The sequence below is a fragment of the Zootoca vivipara genome, chromosome 3 (assembly GCF_963506605.1).
Source record: "Zootoca vivipara chromosome 3, rZooViv1.1, whole genome shotgun sequence".
In the NCBI taxonomy this organism is placed as follows: Eukaryota; Metazoa; Chordata; class Lepidosauria; order Squamata; family Lacertidae; genus Zootoca; species Zootoca vivipara.
The window spans coordinates 116,926,791-116,945,832 of record NC_083278.1 but is presented as its reverse complement, the minus strand read 5'-3'; the positions used below and the strand labels follow the sequence as shown (position 1 = coordinate 116,945,832).

The 19,042-nt window shown below is 47.6% G+C and overlaps 1 protein-coding gene across 11 annotated transcripts in view; it reads left to right on the top strand.

The window, feature by feature from the left end:
- The window catches only part of NCOA1 (nuclear receptor coactivator 1), a 268,356-nt gene that overhangs the window by 239,595 nt on the left and 9,719 nt on the right, over window positions 1-19,042 (top strand). For all 11 annotated transcript variants that reach the window (XR_009557408.1, XM_060273185.1, XM_060273179.1 and 8 more), the window contains 5 exons: window positions 4,787-4,913; window positions 10,467-10,635; window positions 12,080-12,403; window positions 13,725-13,826; window positions 17,044-17,449. Coding sequence is in view for 10 of the 11 variants with exons in the window: in XM_060273185.1 (XP_060129168.1) it covers window positions 4,787-4,913; window positions 10,467-10,635; window positions 12,080-12,403; window positions 13,725-13,826; window positions 17,044-17,449 (1,128 nt within the window). In the remaining variant the exon portion in view is untranslated. The remainder of the gene's footprint in view (window positions 1-4,786; window positions 4,914-10,466; window positions 10,636-12,079; window positions 12,404-13,724; window positions 13,827-17,043; window positions 17,450-19,042) is intronic.

Sequence of the window (19,042 nt, the reverse complement as noted above, 5' to 3'; positions counted from 1 at the left end):
GAGGGACGTTTTCGCCTGGTGCCTAAAGATCACAGGTTGGTATACCCACATGATGTAAAACCATGCAGTTTTAAAAAAATCAAGAAACGTTAAAACCTCATAGGAATTTGAAACTGAGATGAATTAAACGAACAGACTCAACTCCCTCCAAAGGGCCCGAGCAAATAAATGTCTCTTTAAAAGTCATGCTTAACCTGCTAGGGAAATAGGCAGCCTAGTCGGCCCAGCATTAGTTCTGACATGTTAAGCAACTGCACCCCCAGCCTGCCAGCTCCATCTTTCACCCTGAAGCAAGGCACAGGAGAGCTGTGTTGAAAGTCAGTGCGGGGAAGCAGCTTCGCTACAGAACCCAGAAAAGTCAGTTCCTATCATTGTCCCAGTTAGCAGGACAGGGAGCTCAGCCCTGTGGCATTATAAACGTGTATGGAAATCTTTAGGAATTATCCCTAGCCTTAGCAGTTCCTGCCCATTAAATCCCAAAGCCCCTCATTTTGTCAGTGTCACCACATCTGGGATATTGGCACTCCTGTTTGGAGAATTACGCAACAAGGGGCCTTTTCTGATGCGCTCCTGTATTGCTGCTGCCAAAATCCACAGATAGCAGAACTGAGGTTGAATGCAGACTTTCTGACCATTTCTTCCGCTGCCAAGCTGATCCCACAACCATCAGACAGATGAAAGAGGTTTTTGGTATTTTTAAACACTACAAAACCTATGATGCAGTATGAGCCGGAGGGAATATTCAAGCACTCCATGGCCCCCACACCCAAGCAGCCTTTGCAAGCAGCCTGTCCTTTGAGATTCACTTAGCTCAGCCCCACCCCTATCTTTGTCTCACGACTGAGAGATCCAAGCGAGATCTGAGAGATAGACTAAGCAGGGCAGACTAGAGCAGGTTGTTTTCATCCGACGAAAATGAAATTGCCTGCATTTGGCCTCTAGAGCGTAAATATTCATGTCTGATCAACTGCTCAAATTGGTTTTTGATTTACAAAGGAAAGCTTCTTCTAAACTCGGTGTATGTGGCAGAGGCACATATTCTGTTTAGATATTAACCGAGTTAGAGGTTATCCGGGCATGGCAGGGCTAATGTTAAAAAAAAAGCTTTAGTGTTAATATTTTTTAAAAAAATCAGATAAAAAAATTGAAATATTTTTATCCACCTCTCAAGATGACTGCTCATAAAAGGATGAAGGTTTATTTGCTTGTTGGGTGTTTTTTTTAACGAATGGCAAGAATGGGAGATCTGTGCTTCCTCAGAAGACAGAATGTTAGGAAACAGCTATGCTGTCTCAGACAAAACGGCTACCTAGCACCGCGTTCTGTCTCCAACTGCGGTCAGTTAGGTGATGCAGGATGCTCACAAGCAAGTTTTGGTCTCCTGGAGTGAGTGTTTTTAAAACACACACAGAGAGCAAACAGTGTTGGTACTGGGGGTGGGTATACGCCTTGTCTTTCACGAGCAGCGAATAACTCGTTCTCGGAGCATAGAAAGGAATGGCGCCATGCGATTGTGCTTGCTAGCATGTTCGGGAAGGATGTTTGCTTTGGCCTCTGGAAATGCAAGATGCACAGCTTAGATCACCATCTCCAGGTTTGCTTTCCAGTTGCACTTCCCAGGGGCAGCTGGGCGGGCGACACCCTGTGGGTGGAGTGTGCACCTGAGCCACTTCCCCCCCACGTGGCGCATATCCTTGCTCAGCTGTAAATTGGCAGTGCCGCTGCTGTTGCCAGTGCTCCCTTTTATTTTCCTGTTGCCAGGCAACCCTTGCGAACACTTCATCTCTGCTGCATAGCCAGCACAAGAACAAAACCTGCTCTCTCTGGTTGACTTTGCTCTCCAACCCATGGCTGCGGCGCACACTTTGCGGGTTTCACATTATCAGCAGTGTTGCCCGTCCATGGGAGGAGAACGATGGCCAGGGCTCGGCCAGCTAAGCAGATGTTCAAAACCAGGGCGAAGCTCTAGATCAGGGGTCCCCAAACGTTTTCAGGGCCCCACCCCCTCGGTTCCATAAAATTACCCCCAATTTCCCCGTACCCTACCCTATTAAAAGCATTATTCAGAATAACAGTTTCTGTGACCCCCAAAGGAAGATAATAGCACAATAAACTTCAGCAACAATTAATTGCACATTTCTTCAAAATCCAGTTAAAACTATTTAGTTTAATTAAGTCAGCAAAATTGATCAGCTAGCTTTTCAAACTCTGATAGCCATTTATTTACACCTCCAATGCCCCACTGCTTCTCCTTTGCCCCCATGGAGGTGAAAGCGCTACCCCCCCCCTCGGGAACTAGGGAAGCCAAGGAGATAAGTAACTTTCCATCCTTTAGAAGACATCTGAAAGCAGTTTTGAAATGTTTAATGTTTTATTATGTTTTTATATACGTTGGTTTATATACAGAGTGGCTGGGGCAATCCAGTCAGATGGGCGGGGTACAATAATAATTATTTTATTTTTATTATGGAATAGGACGTCCCTATTTTCATCGTAGAAATGTTGGAGGAAATGCTAGTGGTTTAGATTTTCTGCTTTGGGCAACCAATTTAAACCTTTCTACAATGTAGAGAGCCAGTGCGGTGTAGTGGTTAAGAGCAGTGGACTTGTAATTTGGTGAACTGGGTTCGCGTCTCCACTCCTCCACATGCAGCTGCTGGGTGACCTTGGGCTAGTCACACTTCTCTGAAGTCTCTCAACCTCACTCACCTCACAGAGTGTTTGTTGTGGGAGAGGAAGGGAAAGGAGAATGTTAGCCGCTTTGAGACTCCTTCAGGTAGTGATAAAGCGGGATATCAAATCCAAAGTCGTCCTAGTCCTCCTCCTCCTCCTCCTCCTCTTCTTCTTCTTTCAGTGCCTTCAGCAGCACACACACACACCGCCTCTTCTCACTTATCTCACAAATAATAAACGCAGTTTCCCCATCACTTTGGCCCATAATTAAGAAGAGAAGTTTTTGAGCGTTTGCAACATAGCTTCTGATTGGCTCATCCTCCCTTACGGGGATTTGAAACGATGTCTCTTGTGGATCTTGAAAGGCCCTTGAAAGGATCCCTTAATGCATCGGCTAAAAGACCGGGCCAGTTAATTGGCAGTCTGCAGGAAACCTTTAATACGGCTTTGTCTCTCCCATCCTGGGCAGGCAGAGCCAGCTGGATGAACATGCCTGCGCTCATTTAGATTTCACCCTGCACTGCCTTTTCAACTTCTTACACCGGGCGTGTGGCTGAAGAACACAGATTGAATTCAACAATAAAACTTTTACATTGGCAGCCTCATTAGCCCCAGTTAAGTCTTGGAAATATTATTCCTTAAACGTGTGTGTGTGTGTGTGTGTGTGTGTGTGTGTGTGTTAAAAAAAACCACTTTAGTTTAAAATGAGGCCCTTTAAAAAGGAATAAAAGTCTCGTTCACAGATTTCTGATTTTTCACTGTCAACACACCTCCTGGTGCACTGATGTCTATCTCAGCTACTCTCTCTCTCACTCACACACACACACACACACACACTTTCCTGGTTTTGTCATTTCACTCCCCAGCAACCTTTTTCCATTACTTGGAAGGCTTAAGGAAGCATTATGGCTGGGTCTTCTGCTGCAGGAACATTTAGTTCAAAACCTATTTGTTTTTGCTCTTGCTTTTAATATGTATTTTGTGTGTTTTATCTTGCATTTTTTTATGCTGAGATGAAGGGCGGTGTACAAATTTAATTAATAAATGATAATAATGATAATAACAATAACGACAACCTGTATCCGCAGGGAGCTCCCTCCAGCCATGCAGCCTTTATGGGCATACCAAGAGAAGCTTAAGACTGGCATATCGTGAGCCCAGCAGGTCCCTCCTTGCCCTCCTGTGCCCCGCTGGGCTTTGGCAGCACCTGGCCTTGTGACAGTGGAGCTCCTGGAGTTTAGGAGAGCATGCCTTCTGACTCCCAGCTTGTTCTGCAATTCTCAATGCAGCTCTGCTGGCTGAGCAGAACATTTCCCGCTGTGTTGCCACTCGCCTTGACCTGGACACCTAGATGTGCTAAACTCCTTTCTAATTAGCCTCGGCCACCGCCATCCTTGATGTCCTCCCACCCTCTCTTTTAGTCTCACCGCATTATTATTATTATTATTATTATTATTATTATTATTATTATTATTATTATTTCTATACCGCCCTATACCCGAAGGTCTCAGGGCGGTTCACATAAAATACCAAATACATAAAATCTAAACAAAACCAACAACCCAATAACCACCCCCCCACCCCCCCACCCCAAAAAAGAGCCAGCATTTTAAAAAGAGTATAGGATGTAGATCAAGTCAGGTTAAAAAGGAAGGTTTTCCCTGGCACCTAAATGTGTATAGTGAGGATGCTAGGCGCACTTCCCTGGGGAGAGCATTCCACAGACGGGGAGCCACCGCAGAGAAGGTCCCGCTCTTTTGTTGCCAGCCTCCGGACCTCTCACGGAGGAGGCACACGAAGGATGGCCTCAGATGATGATCTCAGGGTCCGGGTAGGTTCATATGGGAAGAGGCGGTCCTTGAGTTATGGTGGTGCTGAGCCATTTAAGGCTTTATGAATCAAAAACAGCACTTTGAATTGGGCCCAGAAACTAATCGGTAGCCAGTGCAGTCGGATCAGGATTGGTGGAATATGCTCAGACCGTCTTGCTCCGGTGAGCAACCTGGCCGTTGGATTCTGCACCAGCCGAAGTTTCCGACCATGTCAGGGTGGGATCCTGCCATGTAACTTCTCTTCTCTTCTCTTCTCTTCTCTCCTTCCTTCCTCCCCCCAGGATTGCCTGAGCTGGAACTGGGAGTCACAGATCATCAGTTCGGTCAACCAACAATCGGGGAGCAGATCTCATGGGCAGACAACCTCATGACCTCCATTAATCGGGGACCTATAAGCAAACCGGATGAGTAAGTATAGGGGCTTCCGCACCCCCACCCTGCCGTTGCTTGCTGTTTGAAAGCGGTGGTGCTGTTTGAAAGCGGCCAAAGAGAGCTCTTGCCCATTTGGAGATGGCAATATGCAGCTGGCCATCCTGGGACCAGCTTTGGGGGCAAATATCCATGTGCAATATCCGTAGGAGTTTTTCATTTCCTTTCATCTGTTAATCGCTTCTCACAAGGCATCTTGAAGCAATTTACAATATAATGGCATACATAAAACATTATCATATATAAAAGCAGCTAGAAACAATTGCATATTATGAACATGATTATATATATATATATATATACACGCTATAAATATAAAAACAGATTCAGTTCAGATCTGGGCCAGAAACTGGGAGGAAGACTTGTGCTGATTCCACAGTCTTGCTGCTGCAGTGCTAATTGGAGCTCAGCCCTGGTCTGGCTGAAGGCTTCCTCACACTTACCCCTGGGGGAAAGCACTTTTTAGCGCTCAGTTGAAGCAAATGGCAATTCAGGTTTTCTCCAGATAGATGTTTGCTCTGATTTAGCCCTGAAGACGGGTTTTCCCTGGGAAAGGACACAGGGCAAGAAGGAAACCACTCAAATTCTTGCTTTTTTAGGCACAGGGCAAGCGGAAATGTGAGCAAACCCTTAGTGCCTCTGCGTCCAGACCTGGTCTGGTGGTCTGCCTCTCCCCTCCCCCCACAAGCTAGGATATATAATCTCGATCTGGTCATCTTGACTTCCTGTTTACAGTTTGCCTGGGGGAGATAAACCACCAGCACAAGCATGGACAAAACGGCTAAGCCCAGAGCATTTCTTAGCCCCAAAGCTATTGCTTCTGTAAATTAACATTCTACTTGAATTGAGAGACAGCACACCATACTGCCTTCCCAGCTTGCAGCTACTGCCCATGCCACACACGCCTCTGACACAATACTTGCCCTTGGATATGGAAACAATCATTTTTCTCACTGCAGTGGGAAAGGGGGATTGGAGCGGGGAGCAAACTGCATGCTGTCTTGGGAAGGCAGGATTTTCAGGACAGAAACCTCCTTCTCCTCCCTCTCCCCCTTCCCGCCAGGCATCCTCTCTCCCGTCCTCTTAACAAGGAACATAAAACTGTTTTGGAGCAGAGAGGAGCTCGGGGGGGGGGGGACCAGGAGGGAGCCCCAGTCCATTAGCTCTCTTGAGTGGGAGAGGGTCCAATTTCAGCTTCCTGGCCTGGCGCCCCAGTTTTGCTCTTGGCAAGCCGCCTTGAAGCTAAGATGGAGCTCAATACTCAGAGTTCATTACAATCCCCTTTGTTCTTAGGCAAGCTTTCCCCAGGGGGCTGTTATTGGGGCTTGCTGCAAGATCTATGCCGAGCGGGAGTGGGGCGGGGGGACGACAACAACTGCTCCCTTCCTTCTTCTCTGAAGATCTCCTTCAAGGAGCACCCACAGCAGGGCGATCTGAGGACCAGCTGCAGCAGCCATAGGAAGTCTTGTGTGGGGTTTTCCCTCTATATTTTCCCCCTAGACTTTGTCTTAGGGGAGGGAGCAAGCTGGTTATTTTGCATTATGAGGGATTGTTAACCGAGGCGAGGAAATGTGAGTAGGTGGGGTGGGGGGAATGAAACTGCTTTCTCCATAGTTAACGTCCCTTTCTTTTGTAAAGTGCAGTGTTTAATTTCCTTACTGTTTGGGTGGTTTCTTTTACTTCAATAGCTTCCATTGCCTTGATGGGGGAAACCTCTAGGACAGGGTTGTTTAGGAGGTGCGTTAAAATAACTGTCCTTCACCCTAATCCCATAGGATAGGGTGGGCCGTAAAATATCATCGCATAAACCTGTCTGAATAGCCCAGGCTTCCCTTGTGCACCTGAAGCAGGTGTCTTCCTCACCACACAGCTTGGCTCTGCAGCTTCAGGCACCTTTGGACCGTTTGCTTTCCTAGCCATTTTTATTCTAGCAGTCACGTTCCATTGATTGCATTGTGGGGGGGGGGGTCAGCTATTGGAGGCTGGGGTGGGGTGGGACCTGGGAAGCAGACCTTCAAGCATTGGCCTCCATGTCACCTCCCTGATTAGGTCCAAGTCCACTCCGCTAAAAACAAACCAATGTTTTACACTTGCAAATAAGCAGAATTCTGTGGCTCCAGCTTGCATAATTATGAATTTGCAAGTGTTTGCTGTCTCGCTTGGTTTTTGTTAATCAAATTTGTAAGGCATGATGGAAGGCCAGGAGGACGCTCGACCACTGGGTGAAAACCTTGCTCAGCTCCCATCTTGCTTCTGAGTCTTCAGCAGGTGTCAGGTGCTCAAGCAGGTTTTTTCACAGCCATACAAAGGAGCCCTGCTGAATTAGAACACAAGGCTCCCTCCAATCCGCCACTCCTGTTTTCAGAAGTAGCCACCCAGTTGCTTCCAGGAAGCCCACGAACAGGGCATGAAGCCTGCAACACACACACACACACACACACACACACACACACACACACACTGTGTGCCCTCCTTCAACAGCTGTTCAGAGGTGGACTGCCTCTGAACATGACTGTTCCATTTAGGTACTGTGACTGGCAGCCATTGATAGACCAATCTCCCTCCAAGAATTTGCCCGATCTTATTTTCAAAAGCTGTTACTAAGCCTCTGGCAGCAAAACTTGCCAGTTACTTTGTGCAAAAGTGCATATAAGAACTTGAAATGTGCTTTTCCACCCCTTTTTCCCCCAGGGAAAGCTGAAAAGAGCTCAGGTGCCCACGCTCTTCACTCCCACAACACACTGGCATTTCCGCGGTGCTGTCCCTGAGGCCATGCGCGTGACTCTCTGTGCTTCTAGCTCAGCTTTTCTTGCACATCTCACCAGACATCCTCTCTGGGAATCTGGAAAAATAGAGGGTCCTGAACCACAAGGGGACTTTTGCCTGAAAATTTAGGTTCTGATTCACACAAACAAGCATCAACGCACACACGGCAGAAGCTGGTTTATGGAGCCTTCTGGCCAAATAATCATTGTGCAAATCTGTCAGTTTTCACTACACCTCCACAACACATGCTGGATCCATGTGCCGAGCTGCTCTTTGGAAGAGCTTGCCTCTCAAGCAGCCGTCACGCCATTGTGTGTACAAATTCAGACTGAAGAGAACAGTCTAGGTCTCCTTTTCATGTTCCAGACCATCCACCGGCTTGCATCCATTCGCATGAATAATAACCTGGCCTTGCTCCTACTTTGGATGCTGGAAATGCAAGAGTTTTTTCCCCTCACCCTTGTCTTTGTCTTTCTTTCTTTTTAAGATTGATATACAGCTCTTAATCATAAGATCTCAGGGCAATTCACGGAATAAAACAAGTAAAGCAAAACAGCAGAACAATAACCCCCCCCCTTCCCATAGACACATTTAAAAAGGGTGTAGAATATAAATCAGCCAAAGGCCTGGTGGAAGAGGAACATTTTCTCCTGGCACCTACAAATACATAATGAAGGCGCCAGGCGCAAACCTCCCTGGGGAGAGCATTTCCGAAAGGGGGAGCCACCACAGAAAAGGCCCGTTCTCATGTTGCCACCCTCCGGACTTCACCCTTTCCGTTCAACCTGGTTATACATCTCCTGCTCCTTATTTAGAGCTGGTTTCCATCAAACTTTTTATTCAAGTGCATATTTCAAAAATTCAAAGTGTGAATACAGAAAACATGCACCTCATGCAGGTGCAACGCTGTTAAAAGGCCAGAACCGCCTCTGGTTCCATGTTGAGTGTAAGCTCAGCCACGAGCCCAGGTTGCTGCCGCCTTCTAATCTATCTGAACCAGCCATTGAGCTTGATTTTTGTGCCTCACCATTTGCAGCCCCTGAATCTCCTTGGTGGGAGATTCCTGTGCCATTGCTGCACACTTTGGAGACAGACAGTCCTATAGAACAGCATCAGTGCATCTTGGTGCAGAATTTTAGCTGTGGGATTGTAGTGGGGGAGAAGGCATAAGCGATGCCTTGTTATGGACCAGTTTAAAGTTTCTGCTGCTCTATCCCTGTCATCCCTATTCTTGCTTCTCTTGCCATCAACCATGTGCATTGGCAACCCTGGGGTTAGGCTGGATATCCCCCTCCCCAGCCTGTGATTTACATGTGGTGCTCATCTGGAGCAAACTGTGTAGACTTGCTGGCTCCTCAGGAAGTTTTGGCATGGCAGGGAGGGGGCCTCTGGCTTCCTGACTCTTTCCAGTGAGCGTGATGTCCTTCCCCCTGGTGATGCCAGGCCCAGCCACCCCTTTGACTTCAGTTAGCCCCATCATCAGGATTATTACACGCCCACACAACTTTGAGATTGGAAATAGCTTTGCAGATCGCAGGGAGGGAGTGGGGGCACACGAGAGAGAGTGAGGGGTAGGGTTCTGTTTCCTGCTAGCTCTTTTCCCCAAAGCCTGCCCCAGTTTCTAAGGACATGCTCTGCTTAGAAGCTGTTGTTTTTATCGGTGACACTGGGAACCAGCTGGGCACTTAACTGAGGATGTAAACTGCAAGGGGGGCAGTGCCCAGGGGCTGACAACATGGACTCAGGAAGCAGTCGGTACAGTGTAGTGGTTAGAGTACTAGACCAGCCTGTCCCAAGTATTGAGTTCCAATTACCTGTCGAAACCATTTTAGTATGCAGAGTAAGGCAACATTAAGGAGTTGAATCTTGGTTAGAGAGCATACTTTTCCCTGTTGCAATCGCACGCACAAGCACACACACACACACACAGAGATGCTTGTAGGTAAGGAAAATAGCAAAGTCATTTATTGTCGGAAACATAACTTGGATAGAAAAGTTCCCAGTTCTAGTCTAACTGACTAGCCTGTACTGGAACAAGGTCAGCCTCATTGGTTCCTCTCAGAGGACAAAACAACCGAAATGACTTTAAAGATTCGTGGAGGAGGAGATGCTTCTCTCTGCAGAGGTTGTGCCCCTCTGCTTAAGTGATGCTGGGGACAAGCCCATTGTCTTCATGCCTTGCTTGTGGGCTGCCAGGGACATTTGGCTGGCTTCTAACGGATACCAACTGCAGAGCCAGGCAGATGGAGCTTCCAGCCCAACCTTAGTTTTGTTGTGTTCATTGGAATACTAAACAAACATTGGTGGATGGAGTTCATTGGTCTTTGCAGGGATGCCCCCAGATTTTTGGAAACCGCAAACTAATTTTATACCCAAGAGCGCACTGATGGTTTTCCCTTGCAGACCCCCAAACAATCATTTGTGCATTAGCAGATGGGCCCATAGTGAAGTACAGTGGTACCTCTACTTACGAATTTAATGTATTCCGAACGCACATTTGTAAGTAGAAAAAAATTGTAAGTTGAATCCCATAGGAATGCATTGGGAGAAAAAATTCGTAAGTCGAAGCAACCCTATCTAAAAATTTGTAAGTAGAAAAAATCCTATCTAAACTGCATCCAAGATGGCGGACGGAGCTCCGTTCGTAAGTAGAAACATTCGTAAGTAGAGTTATTCGTAAGTAGAGGTACCACTGTAAACTGTTTTTTCTTGTAGATAACCAAGTGCCTTTCGATTCCTTCACCTTCCTCGTTTGCATCCCTACAGCCATTGCATCACTTCTCAGCTCGATGAGCTCCTGTGCCCTCCCACCACCCCGGAGGGGCGAAATGACGAGAAGGCTCTTCTCGAGCAGCTGGTATCCTTCCTGAGCGGCAAAGACGAGAACGAGCTGGCAGAGCTGGACCGAGCGCTTGGCATCGACAAACTGGTCCAGGTAGCAAGCTGCCTCTTAGATGTCAGAGCCCCGAGACCTGCTCCAGTTTGCTACTTGAGAAGGCGGCCCAGCGGGTGGAGCGCTTGCTTGAAAAGTAGCAAAGAACAGGAGTAGCCCATGAGCCCCTTACCCTGTAAAAGCTGGATTCAAAAGCCTCTCTTTATGCACCATAGTCTCTCTGTTACAGAGGCATTCCTAAAGGTATCCACTCTTCCCTTCTTTGTACCAGTGATTTAGGGCATATCCACACTTAACTTTTGCCCCACTCTTTCCAAGCAGAGGTCCACGCTTAAAAGCTCTGTGCATTGTTGTTGTTGTGGTGGTGGTGGTGTGTTCTTTGCCCTGAGCTTTCCTAGTGCACACTTGCTCTTCAGCACTCAATCAGAACAAATGACAATTTGGGTTTTTCGCAGATTACTATTTGCTCCAACTGAGCTTTAAAGAGCGAGTTTGCACTAGGAAAGCTCTGGAACAAAAAAAGAAAGGGGAGGAGGAGGAAGCACTTGGGCACAGAGCTTTAAAGCGCTGACCAAGCCTGGAAAGAGTGAAGGACATCTAAGTATGTATAAGCCCTTAAACTCTGAGATGCTGATTCCACAAGTAAGATTCTACAAAGATGGAAACTCTACAGGTGCTATTTGGTAATTTCATTTAGTGCATCAGCTTCTGGTTGGTTTTAATACAACATATCCATTCAGCATCAAAGTTTGAGGCTGCGCCCACCAATAAAGGCTAGGGACTTAGTCCTGACATAAAACTGCCTTAAAAGAGGAGTGGAAAACAATGAATGTTGAGGACGCAGCAGAAGATCTCTCCCTGTCTCCACCAGAACACACATTTCAGGGTTTTGGAGCTTTTACTACGGTAGATTCAGAACGCATTCCCAAGAAAGTGTGGCCAAGAGCTGAAGTAGGAGGGGGGTGTGAGAGAGGGGAGGGTCTCGCCTCAACAATAAAAGGAGCATGTGTGAAAAGGGGCACTGAACTGTCCCCCCCACCCACCCACAGCCACCACCCCTGCAGTGAATCTTTCCATATTCGGATGCTGCAGCCATTTCCCCCCCCCTTTGTGGTTCAGGTGCCAGAAGTCAGCCAAAATCGAAACCTCTCCTGCCAGGGAAAACCTGTCAGTGGGTTATTTCTTCTAGTCGTAAGCAATTGAAAGCCACTTTGTACACTACTTTTAATAATAAAAAATTACACCTAGGTGTTTTGCGCATGCACCTAAAAGTGTTCTGGGTGAACAGTTTTGTGAACACTTCTGCCCTGCAGAGTTGAGAGAGGCTGCCGCTCCCTGGCCAAAGGTCCACTTTGCCAGTGACTCACCTGGGTTTGCAGCCGGGCAACAGTGAAGTAGCCCTTAAAGTCGCAGAAGGTGCTGCATGTTTGGAACCATGTCGAAACGCAATGTGGCCTCACGCTTTTGTTTCCTTCTCTGTGAGCAGGGAGGCGGCCTGGAAGCGCTGACGGAGAGGTTCCAGCCCCAGCAAGCCACGCCGCCACCGCCGCCTCTCATGATGGATCAGAAGCCGGGCATGTACCCACAAGCTTACCCCTCTGCTTCCCCCACCACCAACCTCCCTGGCCCTTTCCCCGGCATGGTCCGGCAGAAGCAGTCCTTTGGGTCGATGCCAGTCCAGGTCCCGCCGCCGCGTGGGGCCTACCCCACCAACATGGGGATGCAGCCACGGCAGGCGCTCAGCAGGCCTCCGACAGCCCCCAACCAGCTGCGACTGCAGCTGCAGCAGAGGCTCCAGGGGCAGCAGCAGGTGAGCTCCCACGCAGTGCGGCTGGTCCCTTTGCTTGCCAGAGTCCCATGGCCTTGGCTGGTAGGCCTCTAGCTCCCCTTCTGTGTCACTGGAGGGCACCAATGATCACAACATGGTTGCATCTCGCACGGGGGTTCAGTTCCAAGGGTTCCGGGTGTACACAAAAGTCACATGGAACCAAACTCCTCCCTGCAGCTAGAAGGGAAAGGGGAGAGAGGGAGATCATGCCCCAGTAAGAGTCTCCACCCCCATCGTCCAGCCTGGACACTGAGATCCAGCACCGAGGGCCTTCTGGCAGTTCCCTCCCTGTGAGAAGTGAGGTTACAGGGAACCAGTCAGAGGGCCTTCTCAGTGGTGGCACCCGCCCTGTGGAACACCCATCAGATGTCAAGGAAATAAACAACTATCTGACTTTTAGAAAACACCTGAAGGCAGCCCTGTTTAGGGGAAGTTTTTAAATGTTTGATGTTTTGTCGCTTTATTATTATTATTATTGTTAATATTCTTTCGGGAGCTGCCCAGAATGGCTGGGGAAACCCAGCCAGATGGGTGGCATATAAATAATAAATTATTATTATTATTATTATTATTATTATTATTATTATTATTATTATTTCCTTCAGAAGCCTAGGGGTGCTTGCGCAAGGTCTTGCCAGAGCATCCCACAACCAGCATGTTCACGTACATGCCCCCCCCCCCAAGCAAGCCAGGAAGTTTAAAAGCTCTTTCCCCACCAGGAAACCCCCAAGCGGACACAGCGCAGAAAGAGATTTCAAGTTCTCCACATTGCTTGCATTTATTGTTTGTCGTTTTTGTTGTTGTTGTTGTCAAACTCACACAATTTCACTCAGCCTGCCTTCAATTGCGTATGGTTGAAACCGTGCTATTTAAATGCGCACAAGGTTCAATTGTACTGCATTTTAAGGAGATTGGGGCCATTTTGGGGAAGTAGGTGGAGGGACCACTGGAACACGCTCTGTCCAGCTCCCAAAGGCTCCCTGCAAGATTTGGTCCAGGCACAGCTGCACCTCTCCCTCCCTTATCTGCACAGCTGCTTTCATCACTGGACTTTCTCTTAACATGCAAACAACCCTCCTGGTGGCAATTCCTGGGAGCATTTTTTGTGTGCAAGGTTCCCCCTCTCCGCCCCAGGCTTTTTTTGCTCTGCCATTCCAAGAACAGGTAAAAGATGGCATCCTTCCCTGCTTCTCCAAACCTCTCCTGGAGGCTCTCTTGCAGCGAGTGTTGTTAGCCAAAGTGCAGCTGTGCCCAAACGGCAGCCTGTCACACCCTAAGGTCTCCCTTCTTGCCTTCTCTGTAGTTGATACACCAAAATCGGCAGGCTATCCTGAACCAGTTTGCGGTGAACTCTGCAGGTGGCATCGGCATGAGGACAGGAATGCAGCAGCAGATGGCGCCACAGGTAAACGATGCCTTTGTGGTCATTGGGGCCAGCACAGCTGAGGCCACGTATTTGTAGAGCTTGGCACCAACCAGTGCCAGGGTTGGAGCTACACTTGTTGTTTAGTCGTTTAGTCGTGCCCAACTCTTCGTGACCCCATGGACCATAGCACGCCAGGCACTCCTGTCTTCCACCGCCTCCCGCAGTTTGGTCAGACTCATGTTCGTAGCTTCGAGAACACTGTCCAACCATCTCGTCCTCTGTCGTCCCCTTCTCCTTGTGCCCTCAATCTTTCCCAACATCAGGGTCTTTTCCAGGGAGTCTTCTCTTCTCATGATGTGGCCAAAGTATTGGAGCCTCAGCTTCACGACCTGTCCTTCCAGTGAGCACTCAGGGCTGATTTCCTTAAGAATGGATAGGTTTGATCTTCTTGCAGTCCATGGGACTCTCAAGAGTCTCCTCCAACACCACAATTCAAAACACATACACTGTTTAAACACATACACTGTTTAATCTGGAAAAGGCTGGGCTTTGCTTTCTGTTATTTGTTTGTTTATTCTAGTCATTTATTTCAAAAAAATTAAAACGTTTGAATAATTAAAATAACAATTAAAAACAGATTGGGACTCACATCAACCCTCTAGACATCTGGGTAAGCTGCTTGCCTGAACAGAAATGATTTTATCCGGCACCAAAAGGAGTACAGTGAAGGCAACTGCCTGATATCAAGAAGCAGGGAGTTCCAAAGTGTAGGTTCTGCCACTCTCAAAGATTGAGTTCTTATGATGTGGAACGGGTGTTATGTGGCACTTGCAAGAGGACCAGTTCTGCTGTTCAAAGCGATCAAGTGGGCACAATTAGGGTAAGGTGATATCATAGGTAAACTGGCCCCAAGTTGTTAAGAGCTTTATATACTGACAGTGCTTTGGCCATCTCATGGGAGGAGAAGACTCCCTGGAGGGGACCCTGATGTTGGGAAAGATGGAGGGCACTAGGAGAAGGTGACGACAGAGGACAAGATGGTTGGACAGTGTTCTCGAAGCTACGAACATGAGTTTGACCAAACTGCGGGAGGCAGTGGAAGACAGGAGTGTCTGGCGTGCTATGGTCCATGGGGTCACGAAGAGTCAGAAACGACTAAGCAACAACAACAACATACTGACAGTAGCACCTGGAACTTGGCCTGGTAGGCAAATCAGCAACCAGGTTTCTGTAAGGTTTTGTGACTTCTGCACAAGAACAACCACCAATGGCTTATGCTCAGTGATCACTTCTTCACCCAGCAACCACCCCTCTTGAATCAGTACACTTGATGGAGGGATACTCCCAATAGATAATTTTAAAAACAGCTTGCTTCAAATTGTCATCTCTGGATATATCGACTAAGAGTAGCACCAGCAGTGAAAACAGCACATGTGTTGCCAGGAATTACTAGGACATCAAACAGGAAGCATCAGTGAATTCCGTGAATACCTGCTCCCATGTATGGGGTTCTGGTTGCTCCCGAGAGAGTAATATTCTGCAGCTGCTGGGAAAGGTGATTAGAACATAGGAGCAGCCTGCTGGATCAGGCCAAAGGCTTATCTAGTTCAGCTCCTCTCCTACAGTAGCCAACCAGATGCCTATGGGAAACAAGGGAGCAGAACAAGGACATTTCCCCCGCCTTCGGTTTCCAGCAGCCGGCATTCAGAAGCCCGGCTGCCTCCCATGAATTTCTCCAGTCCTCTTTTAAACCACCCCAAGGGCTCTTGCTACATTCTTAAGCAGTTCTCGCTTGCAAAATGTGGAGAGTCTCATCAAGCTGGGCAAGAGGAAACGGAAAGGAGTTGGGTTGAGTTTCCAAGCAGCCTGTTTTTTGGGGGGGGAGGGATAAGCTTGTGGGCTATAAGGCATAGGATTGTAAAGGAACGAATATACATAGTCATAGAGACAAGCAGCAGCTGTTTTTCAAGGCGAGCAAGAGAGGCAGCTGGTGTATCTCCACACTCCCCCCCCCCCAAGCTAGCAGCTGCATCAAACACAGCAACAGCAACAACAAGAGAGCAGGAATATTTGCTCACGGTTGCTCCACACCACAGCTGAACAAGGAAGAGACCTTTAGGTTGCAGCGGTGTTGCTCCAAACTGACTTCTGCATCTTTTAAGGACCTCTGGGGCCGCCTGCTGTGACTCTGCAGATCCTGCCGTGTAATGGGCAGGCTGCAGGAAGGGAGGGTGTGTCCTTGTGCTCAGGTCCCGCTTGTGGATTTTTCCCATCATGGGCCTATGTGAGAACAGGATGCTGCTATGGGTGGGCCAGTGGCCTTAGCCCAACAGGCTCTTCTGAAGACCAGACTGAGCTTGGGAAGGTTTGTGGAGGACACAGGGCAGAACTGCATGATCTTTCCACTGTTTGGTTGTGTTTCCCCCCCCCCCCCAAGTGTCTGCACTTCCGGGCTCCTGGGCTATTTGTGATAGATATAGATATACTGTAAATATGTTTGTTTATTTGCTTTTCAAATCAAAGTTTTACAGTCAAGATTCCAAAGAATCTCCTGGACTTCCCTCCTCCCCTTTGTGGGTCCTATTGTTAGTCATTTCCTCCTGCATCTTTTATAATAATCCAAATCTTTTACATCTCCATTATGTCCAAAATTCACCATCAAACTACAAGTGTTATTCCAGTCCTGCTAACAGTTTTAACTGTTTACAATGGTTTTTGAGATAAATTATAAATTTATCCCATTCCTTAATAAAGTTTTGGTCTTCCTGATTTCTGATTCTCCCAGTCATTTTTGCCATTTCAACATACTCCATCGACTTGATCTGCCATTCTTCTCTGGTAGGGACTTTATATTCTTTCCATCTCTGGGCTAGTAGCATCCGCGTGGCCGTGGCTGTGTACATAAATAGTTTTTTCTGCTCTCTTGGGATTTTGGCACCTAAAATTCCTAAGGCTTCAGGTTTTTTAGAAAATGTTGTTTTAAACATTTTTTTCAGTTCATTATATATCGTCTCCCAGAATCCTTTTCCTACCTTAAATGTCCACCACATATGATAAAAGGTGCCTTCTTTTCCCTTACATTTCCCACTTATATTTGACCCTGTTTTATACATTTTTGCTAATTTACTGGGAGTTAAATACCAACGGTACATCATTTTCATATAGTTTTCTTTCAGGGTGTAACATGCTGTGAATTTCAAATCCCAATTCTGTAACTCTTGGCCCTCTTTGTGTTCTTCCTCCTTGTCCTCCTCAGCCCCCCCTGAACGCTCAGATGCTGGCCCAGCGCCAGAGGGAGCTGTACAGCCAGCAGCACCGGCAGAGGCAGCTGATGCAGCAACGAGCCATGCTGATGAGGCAGCAGCAAAGTTTCGCGGGCAACCTCCCCCCCTCGGCCGGGGTCCCCGTGCAGATGGGGGGCGGGCGCCTCCCCCAGGCTCCCCCGCAGCAGTTCGCCTTCCCCCCCAACTATGGTACGAGCCCAGGAAACCCCCCTACCTCCACCAGCCCTTTCTCGCAGCTGGCGTCCAACCCCGAGGCGGCGCTGGCCGGTCGCAACAGCATGGTGAACCGAGGGATGATGGCAGGAGTCGGAGGAGGGCAGTTCGGCTCTGGCATGAACCCTCAGATGCAGCAGAACATCTTCCAGTATTCGGGATCAGGTGCGTCCCGGGCTGGGCCTGCTTAAGGGGGTGGGGGGGTGGGATTCTGCTCCATTGTGCCTTACTCAGAGAGAGAGAGAGGTGAGGGAAGGGCTTTGCCAAAGCTAATCGTAGTCTGGCTACTTAACACTTTTTCCTCTCCAACTTCTGGGCAGAAAATGATCGTTTGCATCTCTCATGGACAGTTCCGCCTCCAGCTGGAGGCAGAGAATTCAGAAGGCTGGAAAGGTTTAAGAGGGCCTTGTGTGCTCCTCCCAGCTTTGTCTAGTCAAACACACTTTTGCAAGGTTTTCTGTGCTTCAAAAATCCCGCAGCGCCTGTTTGGTGTGAGAGTAAGGCAAAAGGGAATGGGTCGGCAGCCCTTTATTTCTTTGCAGTGTTTGTAGCACACTCTTTTTGGAGTGTCTTCAATCCCAGAGCAGAAAACAAAGTAATAAAAAAAAAACAGAGGGAAGACAATGCAGAAATATTACAAAAATTGCATGAACGGGGCTGATAAACAGCTAAGCAATTCTAACATAAGGTGAACAAGCAGAATCACAACAACGTAAATTTGTATTCCCAGTTTAATGAAATATGACCCTCAAGGTCACTAGGTCTGCTAAGTAGTGTGTGCAAATGGATTTGCCTTTCAACTAGTCACATCTACCCCAGACATTTGAAGCACCAAAGAATTGTGGGAAGTGTAGTTTCTTGAGGAAGCTAAGAATTGTACCTCTGTGAGGGGTAAACTATGGTTCCCATGATTCTTTGGGGGAAGTCATGTGATTCTAAGGTGTGGGTGTGGCAGAAACAAGTATGTTCTTCAGATGCTTGTTAGCAGTTAGCCTTATACTTACCGCTTTCTAGGCTCCTCTGCCTTCAAGATAAGTCCTGACACAAACTCATCCATGAGATCTACTGATGGCCAAGGCCTGTCAGGCCGCCTGCCATGTAAGCCAGGAAATTGGGGGTCGCTGGAACTACCTGGTGTCTGAATCCCAACTCAGATTTTGCAGGATTCCCAGTCTTTCCCCCTGAAGATAAAGTCTTGCAACTGCCTGGCAGCTTAGGCAGCATCTTATTTGCTTACTTACATTCTTTATAGCTTGCTCCAAGAGTTATATAAAAAGGACCTATAAGCAACCCAACAATTCTGTCATAAGGTAAATGAGCAAAATGGCAACAACATAAATTAAGATTTCCAGCTGAATGAAATGCAGGTTTTGAGGTCAGCAGGCGCCAGGTAATAATAATAATAATAATAATTTTTTATTTGTACCCCGCCCATCTGGCTGAGTCTCCCCAGCCACTCTGGGCGGCTTCCAGTCGAATATCAAAACAATACAGCAATAGTACAATTACAAAAGTCACAAAAAATACATAAACCACATCAAAAAATACACAACCTAATAGAAAACAATTTTGACATAAATCAAAATCTAAAACTAAGAACACATCCTTAATACAGTTTAAAATAACATAGGTAAAAAATAACAGGAATTTAAACAAACAAAACAAAACAAAATGGAGCCCTCTCTGCCCAGCAGCAGCGGCGGCAACAGTCCTTTATAAAGCCCATCAGGCCCCACCCTGGGCCAGGTGGTGAGTGGC